Below are 13,103 nucleotides of genomic sequence, written 5' to 3'. Positions count from 1 at the left end.
ATATATATATATATATATATATATATATATATATATATATATATATAAGGGGCGGTTAAAAAAGCCAGCCAAGCTAGAGTTTTCACTGTGTGATACCTTAAACCTCTTATAGTGGAGGCCTATGAGATCTATGCAGATGTTCCCTTAAGGATATCAAGTGTTTCAGCTACATGGCTTCTGAATGCCTATGACTTTTTTACTTTATGGTTATATTCAGACCAGTAAAGCCAAACCTGTAATCCTTTGTTATGTTTTTTTTTTTTCAAAAGTGATTTTACTTCTTTCTTTTAACTTTACTGGGGCTGGGATCAGAGGAAAGAGCAAAAGCAAAAATACGGTAGACACATGCATATAATGTTACAGTGTAAGTGTTGAATTACTCTGGAGACATTACTGATCTCTGTAATATGACTCTTCAGCTACTCTGATCTGCTAATGTGTTAAAGGTGTTTACTCCCGGGGGAAGGAGCACAAAAGATATGTACTTAGGAGAAACCGTGTCTAACTGCTGTGAGATGCTACTATTTCTGTCTCTGTGAGCAGGGTTGTGGCCAGATTTCAAAATTGTAGACCACCTTCTAGACTCTGTCAATCCGTGGAAGTAGACAAACTTGTGAATTGTACAGTAGGCTATTGTACTGCTACCTTGCAGTTTAATGCATTTTCTTCTGTGGTGTACACCTTGAGCACTGAATTAAAAATCCAGCACATAGTCACATCTCATAAAATTATAACATTAGATGTGTAAATGGTGTACAGTTTCCAAGCACAAGACATACCCTCTGATGTAGTACCTCCCCCAAGTCTAAGTAGAGGAGCCGCAAAACAGGTCTTCTGCTTCCGGAACTGAGGACTTGTAAACTGCAGTGCTTACATTCTCAGCTGTTAAAGAAAAGGGTCTTCATTTCATTTAAACTACAGCAAACTGCTTGCTATTATTCCACTCATTGAGAGGTGGGAAACTCTTTGTTTCTGACCATACACTTAGTAACGGTCCACTTCCAGACTGGTCACCATCTGCCATCTTCTTATGTTACTAACAAGACTTGCTTGGTTTTCTGTAAACAACTGTTTTTTGTTCAGATTAACATAAAATGGAACAACTTTGCTAGAACAGGAAACTGTAGCATCAGTTGGAAAATTAAATAGTATCTTGGTAGGTTGGCTTTTATTACAAGAAAAAAAAGTTATTTGCCTGTTTCTGTGGCAGCATTCCTTTAAGGTGCGAATATAGATTTCAGGGCAGAGAATCTTGTCTGCATCTTGTAACTAAGCAGTACTCAACCAAAAATAGGTTTTAACTAGTAGGGTATAAACATGTAGTTCAAAATCTTTTCACCAGGACTTTCTCAGTAGAAATTAAAAATTATCAGCACCTTTCTGGTCAAGCAATCCATAGTCTCTGTAACTTAACATCCTTCTACCAAGAGCTCTCTGTTTAAGCAGCTCTGGGTCTCGACTACCATAAATTCCACTGGCATTACTGACCACCAGCCAGAACTTCCTGTCTCGGAGCCAACTGCTCTGGCCTCAGTGCCTTTCCTTTCATAAAATGCTCCAGACCTCTCTGCACTTTCAAATTAATGATTTCTGCCATTCTGCAACTCCCCTGGCCTTCAAAAGGCAGGTGTATAGCTGCCTTCTATTACATGGGCTGCTGATTATAAAGAGACCACTCCTTATTTCCTTGGTTCTGAGTGTTTTCCCATACAAAAGGTCCTTTTACCATATACTCCATCTAACTCTGTTCTTATTGCTAGCTTACATAGCTCTACATATGAGTATCCTCATATCTGGTATACATTATGTTAGTAATATAGCAAGCATGCATCACTCTGGATGCAGTTGTTTTCTTTGCTGGATCTTTGGAAGCCTTTTGTATTTAGGTTTTCAAGCTGGGACATAAGCGTTACCATTGTAGTGGAAAAGACAGTTAACCCTTGGAAGTTAATTTTTGCATCTTAGCAATTGTGCTATGTATCTGATTACATTCATGAATGCATTCCTTAATTGCAGCTTTCCTTTAATTGATAAAGTGCATGAGGACATTTTGCAAGCTGTAGAAGTCCTCTCTGAGCCTTTTCTTTCTGCTTTACATATGAGCTGTTGGCAAAATTACTGATCTGTTGACTCAGGTTTGTCCAGGAATATTGTACAACACATTACTGCTGTTGTAATATCAAGTTTGACTAATACATTGGTTTGGAAAGTGCTAGTGCTGTGTGGGAAGGCACTTACTGCCGCTCTGCGTTTTGGGCATTTTATACTGTTGAGCCAAAGAGCGACAGGGCTCCTAACTTCTAACATTGGCTCCACCATTGTTTGGAGCAAAGAACCCAGATGGACTACAAGACAGACCAGTCATCTGCACCTCTAATGACAGAACATTTAGTCTGAGCACTGTATGTCCTTTCCAGTGATAAAACATCTTTAGCATCTTTTTCTGATGCCTTACGTTTATTTTTTTTCTCTGAGGGGATGGTTATGGGCCATAAATAAGCAAAAAACACAGTAGGTGGCAGCGGTGAGATTTATGAAATTAACTAAGGTGTGGGAATAGGAGTGGGAAGGCGATAAATAAAGTATCCACTCCCAGGATCAGGCGGAAAAAGGTCACTCTATGTATGATGGTGTTATGGCTGGAAAGGGTGCGTCTGTTTGTAATGACTGAACTAAGAGCACCGTTTTCATTAAAATACTGTTAGTTCAGTTGCCCATTGTTGTTCAGTTATCAATAAGCAGTTTAGCTCACTTCTGCACTTGTTTTCATTAGTGTCTATAAAACACTTGCAATACTACATACATCCTTGAATGGTTTCAACTAACGACAGGTAATTTATTTTCAAGCTAGATGACTTGCTATGTGCTAAGCAGAGTGTTCAGTTACTAAATTGATGATATCTTCATTATGAAGGTAACTAGCAGTGACAGTTGGAAATCCTTATTTCCGTCACTCTAGAGTTGTTTGGTGAAGGGTAGTTAGAAGAAATGCATCGAGTTCATTTTATATTTAAAGATCCAAGTGCTGTGCAAACATTTCTGTGCAAAAGTCAGTCTGTAGGTTATGAACATCTACAGACATGGATCGCCATCCAAAAGCTGTACTGAAGTGAAATGCTTACTTCCAACATGCATAAATTCAGGCAGATCAGCAGTTGAAATCTGTAACCCTTTAAAAAAAGCTTTTCCGAGTCTCTCAAAATTTTTTTTTTTTTTTTTAGAATCCGTGTGCAATTTGGTTATCTATGGCCATGGGTTTACTACGTAAAATATGGAGTATGTGGAACTAGCTGTTGTCACCATACATACATTCCATTCAATTTGGAACCCATAAGACAGTGTAAAAGCAGCATGTGTTTCGTAAAGTTACAGCCTGTATGGGAAATATTCTCATCTTCTGCACTTAATGGTTATCAGCTGGCAATGTAAAGATCAGAGTCCCTCTGCTTAATTGGGTTCTGTAATGAAACATTGAGTCTTACTTAACTGCTGTTCCTCCCAGCATGGAGCCACACTTTTTCCTATGAGAGAGATAAGTGAGCTTACACTTCTTCATCCCATTTCCCTTTGTACAAACTTTTTAATCACACTTCATCTAATATGAAACAGCAATGCCTTTGTTTCAGTTTAGGGCCACTTTTAACTTTGGATATAGTAATGCTTTCTCAAAAGAGAAAACCAGTTGTTCTTGAATGATTAGTTGACTGTCCAGCTGACTGGAAGAGCAGTGAACCTTTGGAGGGGAAGCCATCTGCTGACTGTAAGACACCACGTTTTACATTGAGGAGAAGATCAATAACTTCCATAGGAGTGTCATGGGTAAAGGAAGTAGTCTAAACAGTACATGACAAGTGTGTGTAGATCAGGAGTCGTTGAATATAGCTTTGGGAATGGTGCAAGAAAGCTCTGGTGAGCTAACCATTTGTTACCTTTGCCTTGCTGAGTCAGCAGCAGGCAGGGTAGACCCTGTCAGTCCCTGGAGAATGGTTACATTCTCCAATCAGCAAACATTTAATTCTGTTTTGGAAGGGATGTGAGTTTGAGAAGGTGAAATCCTATGGACTTAGGGAAAACTGTTATGAACAGCTTTCCTAGTTATGAACGGCTTTCCTAGTTATGAACAGCTTTCCTAGTTATGAACGGCAACTCTGCAGATGTTGTGTAGTTGAAAGTATTTTAGCTGTAGAATGGCAACAATGCATATAAGAGTGCAGTCTTCTTTATGTAGTTTTTTAAAAATTCTGTGGCCTGACCTTAAACCAAGTGCTTTTTTATTGCGGTAAAAGAATCGAGGATGTGCGTCTTAATAGGAGACAGCCACAGTAAGGCAGAACATTTTATATGTTCAGTCCAACAGTTAAAAGAACATCAAAGTAAGTGGCCACTGAATGCATCAACCAAGTTTACTGATAAATGTGTTCCCGGAAATGGGGATGTTTCTTGCCACCCATTTGTGAAGTTATTGTATGCAGCTCATGATTTAAAAAATACACCAGATGGCATTTTTTAAAGGAATCTCTGTAAAGCTACATTTATTTTCTGTTCAATGTAAAGGTGCATCAACACCAAAGTCAGGTATATCTGTAGCTGGGTACTGATAATGCAGTCTTCTACTTGAGGAGTGGGAGTGGCCCCCCCAAAAAAAATACTGTGATTCACATGAAAAGAGGTCACGAGTATCAAAGATGACCCTTGGAACCAGTCTGTCAGCACATGTGGGCTCCTATTCTTAAGGCACATTCCTCATATAATCGTGAACAGGAGAGCATGAATTAGTGGTTACAGAAAAAGTTAAAAAGAATAAATGATGTCCATTCAACCATCCATGCATCATTTGGCTTGTCAGCAACGTTAGAGAAATACAAATATTTTGAGATGTTGCATTTCCTTTTTCTTTTTTCTACTTCATAGCATCCTCTGTAGTAGTCCGTCTGTGATCCCTGCGATTCTTATTGTAGTGTGATGATGGTGTCCTATGCTGTCTAATGTGGTTGGTATCACTTAGTTTCTCTTGTCTTTTCTTGCTTGGGATGCACCTGCTTGTTGTCATTTGCTAAATGACAAGGACCCTATCTCCACCTAACCCAGTTCTTACTAAACTGGCTTTTACTAAACTGCATATCTCTCCCAGAATCCTAACTCTAACCATGAAATTCCCACCATGTCCCTAGCCCTAACTTGTGTCCTTGTTCCCTAACCCTAAAACTTATTGTCCCTTCCTCCCTAAACCTAACTTCCACAATCACTCCCTCACCCTAGAATTCCCCTGCTTCCTCCCATCTCACTCCCTAAACCTAATTCATGGGATAACAGGGACTTAACCAGCTGTAGTAAACCAGGCTTTCTGGCCTCTTTGGATGTATCTAGCTATTAAGACTAAAATGCACCTTAATTTGGAAACTAATTATAGCTATGTAGACAGCACACAACATTTTAAACACATATTTGTATTCTGTATGCTTTATGCTTTTACAGAATCTCTCTCATAGCCCGACTGAGTAAAAAAGCAAAAATGTTGCTTCTGTTGAAGCATAAGTAGAAAATGTAAGCACATAAGGACCACTTGTCCCACCTATTTTGATCACATTTTTTTTATCTAATAGATTAGTAACAATTCCTTGTTAACTAGTGCGACCAGAAATGTTGTGTTTAAGGCATCTCTCAGCACTCGCTGTTTCATTTAACTCTTAAAATGTACCAGTTTAGATGTCATATTTATTTGAATAGTGTATAACTTGTTTATACGAACTGCTTTTAAAAGTATGTAAACTGAGTCATTTTATTGTATTCACTCTGGTAAGCAGTAACTTCTGGTAACAGTGAGTATAATTACACATTTATACTGACCAAACCTGTTCTCACTGTGGAGTATTCAAAGCAGTGCCACCATGTAGACAGTAGTGCTTGAAATCCTTACCTCATTTTACTCATAAGAATCGTGCAGACTTCCATACGCAGTGACCCAAAGTATGAAAGGCGAGATTGTTCTGCCAGCTTGTAACCTCTGAGAATACAGCACAAAGAAACAAGGTCTGTTGGTTGCCATGGCAAACTGTATTCATATGCAGGATATCTCTGTACAGATGGCTGTACAGTCCTCCATCAAATGTACAAAGAACTGTAAAAGATATATGAAGTAACATCTATAAAGGCCTTCATTTAGGTTAACACCACTTTATACAAGCATTTTTTCCTGACTTGGGTGCATTTTTTTTTATCTGAATGTTTTGTAGCAGAAATAATTTGTCTGCATGCCTTGCCGAATGCTGTTTAAAGAGATGAATTTTTGCAAGCCAGTGTGATTTTTCTGCATTTCCTCCTTTGTTTTTGAGGAAGTAAAAAAAAAAGTAGCATTGGATGTCATTTGGATAATTACTTGTGTGTGGTGTACTGCAAGGGTGTTATGATTTGTTCACCAAGTTCCCATGCTGTGTTCTATGGCTTGTATCCAGAATGTATAACTAAATATGCAGCACATGCATTAAAATTCTTACTCTGCGGCATCATTCTAGAACCTTTTAGGTCTGTTTCAGGTGAGTTAAATGTATTGTGCCCATTCTGCAGAGAATGAATTTCCTGTTTCCTCGTGTGCAGTACATTTGGAGAACATTATGGGAGAAGTCTGTGCTTGTGCTGTACACCCCCCCCCCATCAAATATGGGTGTTATGACTCTTACACCCGATCTCTGCCTACTGGCTGTTATGTCGCACTAACTTAGAGAAAAGGGAATAATTCCCTTATCTCTGAGTTAGTACAACATTGTCAGTAGTATGTGTGTTGTGGCACAGCTCACACACTGGAGTGCAGGGGGCAGAGTTTGTTATCAAGTTTGTTACAGATGTCAGTTGGGACAATGGGAAAGAATTGTTAGCTTGCTGAGCTTCAGTGAGCTTGGCTTTGGTAATCTCTTGCAGATCCAAACCTTTAATTGAAGAGATAGTATTAAAGGGAAATCCTGTTGATCCGTTAACAACCATTAAATTGATTGCTGGTAGGCTGAAAACATCTGTCAAAACAAATTTTAGTGAACCTGAGAGGGAATTTTTTTTTTGACAGGGTGTAAACTCCCCCCTGTACCCCTTATACTCCCATAAATTAAATACTAGTACACTGAGCTGCCACATCAGTGGAGAAAATAGTACTCTTTTATTGCCAAAAATTGTTTTGGCAGCATTCCCTTGGTCTACTGGCATTCAGTTTAAAAGCTGGAAAGTGACACTTTCCTGCAAATGCTTTTACATTGTTTGCTGGCTCAGTTGTACACCTCTTGTTTGAGTTGGTAAAAATGTTACTCCCTGAAAAACTAATTTCTCCACCATGAAGGGTGAGTTTGGTGTAATGGTTGAGATATTCATCTCATACTTACAAAATGTAGAGTTTGATTCTGAGCACTGGATATTAGCAAGGCTTAAAATGGGCCTTCAGGGCAGTTAGCCTAGTAGCCTAGTATTCACCAGTGAACCTATGGCTTGCATGGTGTATACCTGGCTGCACTGCTGATGCAACAAATTTTTATCAAGGCTGTTCAGTTATGTTTTGTGTACCTATGTTGCTATTCTGGTGTTGTAGCGTCACTCTTCAATACAGGATAGAGATATCACAAAGAATTGTACTGCTAAAAGTTTAAATGGCAGTACTTAATCATGTGATCAGTGTATTTTGAAGTTTTCTGCTCATCGTTTTGGGGGGGGGGGTACATTTCCTTCCATTTCTTCTAATCTGTGCTTTTAAGTGCAGCTTCTGAGACTTTCTGTTTTTTTTTTTTTTTATTTATTTATTTTTTTTACACATCAGTAATGGCCAGTGATTAGTACATGGATGCAGATGTCAACAAGACTGCCAGTTTGAAAGTTTTCCATCTCATTAAGTTGTAAAATTAGCAGTATTCATTCTGTACAGTAGACAACGGAATAAGAAGTAGTTATGAGTTGTCTGTCACTAAAGTAAATAAAGTTACTGACACTTAATTTTTTGCTTGGTCATTCATCCCCCACAACAATCATGTAACACGTACCATTAGAGCTATAGTAAGGGTGAGGCAGGAGGGGTGGCTGTCCTGGGTGCAAGCAGTTAGGGGAAACAGTTGCCACTTTAGAATGAGTGAGTGTCAGTTAGCTCCCAATCTGTCTCTACAGTAGCGCTAGCTCCACAGCTGTCCTCAAAGTAGCATTAGCTTTTGATCATCCCCGCAGTGGTGCTAGTTCCCGAGCTGTCCCTACAGTAACACTAGATCCTGAGCTATCCCTACAGTAGTGCTAGCTCCAGAGCTGTCCTTACAGTAGCGCTAGCTCCAGAGTTGTCTCTACAGTAGAACTAGCTCCTGAGCTGTCCTCACAGTAACGCTAGCTCCTGAGCTGTCCCTACAGTAGCACTAGCTCCTGAGCTGTCCCTACAGTAACGCTAGCTCCTGAGCTGTCCCTACAGTAGCACTAGTTCCTGAGCTGTCCTCCCAGTAGTGCTAGCTCTAGAGCTGTCCTCACATTAGCATTAGCTCCTGATTTCCCCACAGTGGCGCTAGCTTCAGAGCTGTCCCTACAGTAGTGCTGGCTAGAGGGTAAAAGCATTTAACTATCTTCAATGGCTAATCATGAATATGGCTGCTTAAATGAGAGTGGGTTTTATGAAGAGGAGCAGTAACAAGTAGCTCTGTACTACATTTTAACAAGGTTCCATTCCTTGTTTCAGTTTGGACCCAAAACTGTAGCAAGGGATTTGCTAAACTGTAGAAAAAAACTCCTTGCACTAGTTTACTAATGGTTGTTTTGGTGGTCATCAGTTGGACTGGGGTGCCAAGAAGGGGAATTGCCCAGGGTGGCTTACAGTTTAGCTGTAGCTCTGTATACCATTATACATTATGCATGCAAAATAGAGTGCAAAGAGCAAGAGGTCACTGTTATCTCAAGAAGCTACTGTTGTCCTTCTGACAGTCATAGTATAGATTAATACACACTTACTGGAGGACTAGGATTGATCATGACAGAAAATGAAGTGCTGTTATGCTTTTATTGTATTAAAGAAGGTTTATCACATCTAAGTTTTTTATTCATTTAGAGTGTTTGTTCTACAGAATGAAATACTGTAAAGTTGCATTTTAATCTGAAAGAAATCAAAGAAAATGTTTAATCAGTTATACTGGGAATGTCATACTGATGTATCACTCAATATTCGTGACAGATAACCTTCACTGCATATGTGGCAACAAGGAAAGAGGACACAAAACCAAAAGCAAAGTATGACCCAGAGACACTGTCCTTAGCACTTTCGTTCATGTAATGCAGAACTTCTTCAGAAACAAGGAAGGAGGGGCTAAAGTTTCTCAAAAAGAGAAAAGACCTATAGTACATTGCCAAAGACCACTGTGGCATGGGTATGGTGGTCACTTCTGCTTCTTATCAGTACAGAAGGTGTTAAGCCAATATAAATGGCCCTAACACATACATACCAAAAAAGGTTTCCAAATGTTCATGTTTCTTCTGTCAAAAAGCATTGGTGTGCTTTTTATACCTCCAAGATGGATTTCAGGTGTATACAGACAACAGGCACACACACAGACACATGCGTGCATGAGTACTCACACACACACACTGCTATAGAGTAATATGATGTAGCTATTGTATAGAAGGAACCATATGGATGCATTTAGAGTATTGCATTTGAAGTTGTCAGTTTGTGCAACTGAGGCAATGTCAGTCACAGAAAAGATTATTTTAATTAATGAGATCACATTGATAGAGGTGGTCAGTATGGCATAGCATATGTGAAAGAAGTTGGGGAATACTTAATGCCAGTATGAGAGGGAAAGAGGGAGAGGTCTGTAAACAGTAGTTTAGCAATAAATACTCGTGCAATGAGGGATAGTTTTTGTAGTTAAAACTGTATCACAAAACTGAGGAATATGCAACATTTCATAAGTCCTTGTGAGTACAATGTAATTATTTTTTCGTTTCCTTTCTAGGTGCCTGCAGACCATGCAATGATTCAGAAATTCTAATGGCAGTGTGCACTAGTGACTTTGGTGAGTATCAAACTCACATTTTGCAGAAGCAGCTTTGGCATTTACAGTTGGAAGATATTTGAGTTTTAGAACTGTCCAGACAGATTGCTGTAGAAGATACTGCTTTTGTTTCTTAAGAAAACGATATGTCACGTTCAGTTTATAGTTAGTTCTTTCCTATTTCCTTTGCTCCCTTTTTATTCACTCAAGATAGCTGTGTGAAAAAGAAGCAAAGTGTAGAATTTAGTTCTGTAATTACTGCAGAAATACCGAATTTCAGATAGCCTGAATTTCACTTTTGACATTCTCTGATGTCAAGATAAAAAAAAAAACTTTTTGTAAAATTCTTCTTTGACTTGTTTACAAATATACATGTGCTCCCCAGTACCTCTTTCACAAACAAGACTTTTGAATGAATTACTTTTTGATTTGTCCTTTACTGTACCATAATAGGGATGAGGTGAAGGGGGTGGCTGTCCTGAGTGCAAACTGTTAGAGGCATGATCGGCAGTGCTGAAGAGTTACTGATCTGTTGGGAACAAGTCAGTACTGTGATTCATGCCGATGAGGGTGTGTTTAGTAATTAATAACTGTAGCAAGGAGGTCTTTTCCTTTATTTCAGACCACCTGTTTTGGTCTTCTGCAGTGCTTCTTTTTGGTATTGAGTTTGGTTTGGGGGGGGATGCCAGTGTGGGCTTTCTCAGGATACTAAGTGACCTTGCCATGCATCTTTGCTTTGTTCAGTAATACAATAACACCTGCATCATTTTCCCAGGTTCCAGTGCAGCATATCTGGGATGATATTCTTTCCATTGGGGATTGTCATTTAGTGAGTAACATGCTTGTGAGGTATAGCACACTTTTGTCAATGGCAACTGATGCTGTTTGCTAGCAACATTTGCTGTTCAACAAGGTTAGTCTAGTCCTCCCCCCAATAGGATGACTTTCTTTCAAGTGCTTTCCCCACTCCCCACTCCAGATGCACCCAAATCCAAGTAGCCAATCCACTTGCATGCTGTTGCGATGTGGGAGCAAATCAAGTGTCTAAAAACTAATGCAGACATGGAAAGAACATGCAAACTCACACATGAGCAGTGAGGCAGAGATGCTAACCACTGAACCCACTGTGCCGCTCTCAGTCAGGGGAATATCTCAGATCGTGGATACAGCTGTGCTCAAAATCAGGAGTTATCACAGAAAAACTCAGAATTATTTTATCCTAAAGGTGTATATATTTTTAAAATACCAGGATTTATGTATTTTCTAACCACCCTATAATATATTTTTCATTGTTCGATGCACATCATATGTTATATCACTCAGATAGCATGTCACATATAAATAAATGCTTCATCAGAACTTAACATTGTGTTTTGTTTCTTTAAAACCTTTAAAACATCAAAACCCATAATGCTAAAGCATTTAACTTGTTTACAACTGACAAGACTTTAAGATCACACACATTGTGGCACGTTTTGAAAAATGTTACATTATGTACAATACGTCTATGGTAGTGCCCACGTTTTCTATTAGTAGAAGTACCATCTTTTTCATGAAAATGAATATTGTTTTAAAATCTTCTAATGGAGGGGGATACTAAAAATGTAGTGTGTATAAAATGGTAGTCTGCCTTTTCTTAAACAGGATTGCTTTATTTCAGCTACTTGGGTAAGAGTTTTGCAATTAAGTAGTTAGAAAGCAAACATGGAAAGACATTTAAACATGCTACATATTTGTAGCAAGCCTATTTCACAATGACATCACTTAAAAACACTAATTTTGTATATAAAACATTATTGTTACCAGTTCACTGAGGCGAATGAATGTATTTGCACATTTTCTCATATGATTGTTTCACTTCTTGTACCAGCAGAAAGTACTGTTTTGGTCCACATTAATTCTGTGTTAAAGTACTTTTGCCTAACTAAAGAACTGTGAAATAGAAGCAGAGAGAAATCCGTTAGGAAAGAAATAGCATTACCAAAACCTCTTTTATCAGACTCTTGAATTTGGTAATCTGCTGTCATAATTCAGTCTTAATAAAAATTTTAAAGCTTTGCAAAATTTTTATTCAGATTTTGTTTCATATAACAAACTAAAGCCGATCCAGGGTATAATTTTTTACTTTCCGTGCCTGTCATTTGTAACACTGTTTCTGAAGGGGCCTAGTATCAAAAAGATTACAGTCAAGAAAAAAGGAACACTGCTGTAGGATCAGTAATTTGGTAACCCTGTGCTTAAAGCAGGGCTCTGTGCTTTATAATTTGACAAAAAAAAGAACACGATCCTATGGTCCACAGGGCAGTAATGAGTAGACAGCAATTTATCCATCATGCTCTACTGGCTTCCTGATCTGCAGGCATAAATGCACTTGAGGGCAGGTCATAGGTCATAGATGTACTTAGTTCTTCTGTCACCATGGTAATGAAACATTTCTTTTAAAGTCTTGAAACCAGCTGTGCTACGTACTTAAATAGTTTTTTTTTTTTTTTTTTGCTTGTTACACTGCGGTAATTTTTAAGGCTCTCATGACTATAATGGCAAATGTTAAACTGCTGATTTATTTTCTTAAACTAAGTTAGGCTTCCACATTTCATGGATTGCATTGTAACATATTCATGTTATCTAATTCCCAAGCTAGTTAAAAGTTTCAGTTTAAGTAGCTAAAGTATTGTTGCACTGCTTAACACTCAGGTTTGTTCAAACATGACAGATGGTACATACACCCTCTCTATGAAAACGTACCGATAATTAAATTATCTGAGGCCTGATGCAAGTGTATGCTCAAAGTACTTAAGCTGCCTGTGCTGAAGAAGTAGTTAAATAATTTCAAAGGTGCTGCACAAAATAGATGAGTTGCCTTTTTCGACATATTTACAAAGTTGCTTTTGTTAAAATGTACAACTAATTTCATGGATTATTCGACTACTCTGCATAATTTGTAAATGTGTAATGTGGATTGTTCTTGTGCAATGCTCTTTTGCATGTTTTTGCATGTCACTCTTACTGTAAACTCTTTGAAGATGAATGCAGTTACCTGCCTGTGGTCCGGAATCAAGATGAAATAGGGATTCAGCCCAGTGAACTTCTGCTTAACAGGCAAATAAA

General features: G+C 38.5%; 1 protein-coding gene across 1 annotated transcript in view; it reads left to right on the top strand.

Moving 5' to 3' along the window:
- Positions 1-13,103, top strand: part of METRN (meteorin, glial cell differentiation regulator) — a 56,281-nt gene that overhangs the window by 16,950 nt on the left and 26,228 nt on the right. Inside the window, exon 3 of the mRNA XM_044089265.1 lies at positions 9,957-10,016. Within this exon, the coding sequence (XP_043945200.1) occupies positions 9,957-10,016 (60 nt within the window). The remainder of the gene's footprint in view (positions 1-9,956; positions 10,017-13,103) is intronic.

The sequence above is a fragment of the Protopterus annectens genome, chromosome 12.part0 (genome assembly GCF_019279795.1).
Source record: "Protopterus annectens isolate FY-2018-M chromosome 12.part0, PAN1.0, whole genome shotgun sequence".
Classification (NCBI taxonomy): domain Eukaryota; kingdom Metazoa; phylum Chordata; order Ceratodontiformes; family Protopteridae; genus Protopterus; species Protopterus annectens.
Note: the sequence above shows the minus strand (reverse complement) of the source record. Positions and strands in the feature narration are given on the sequence as shown.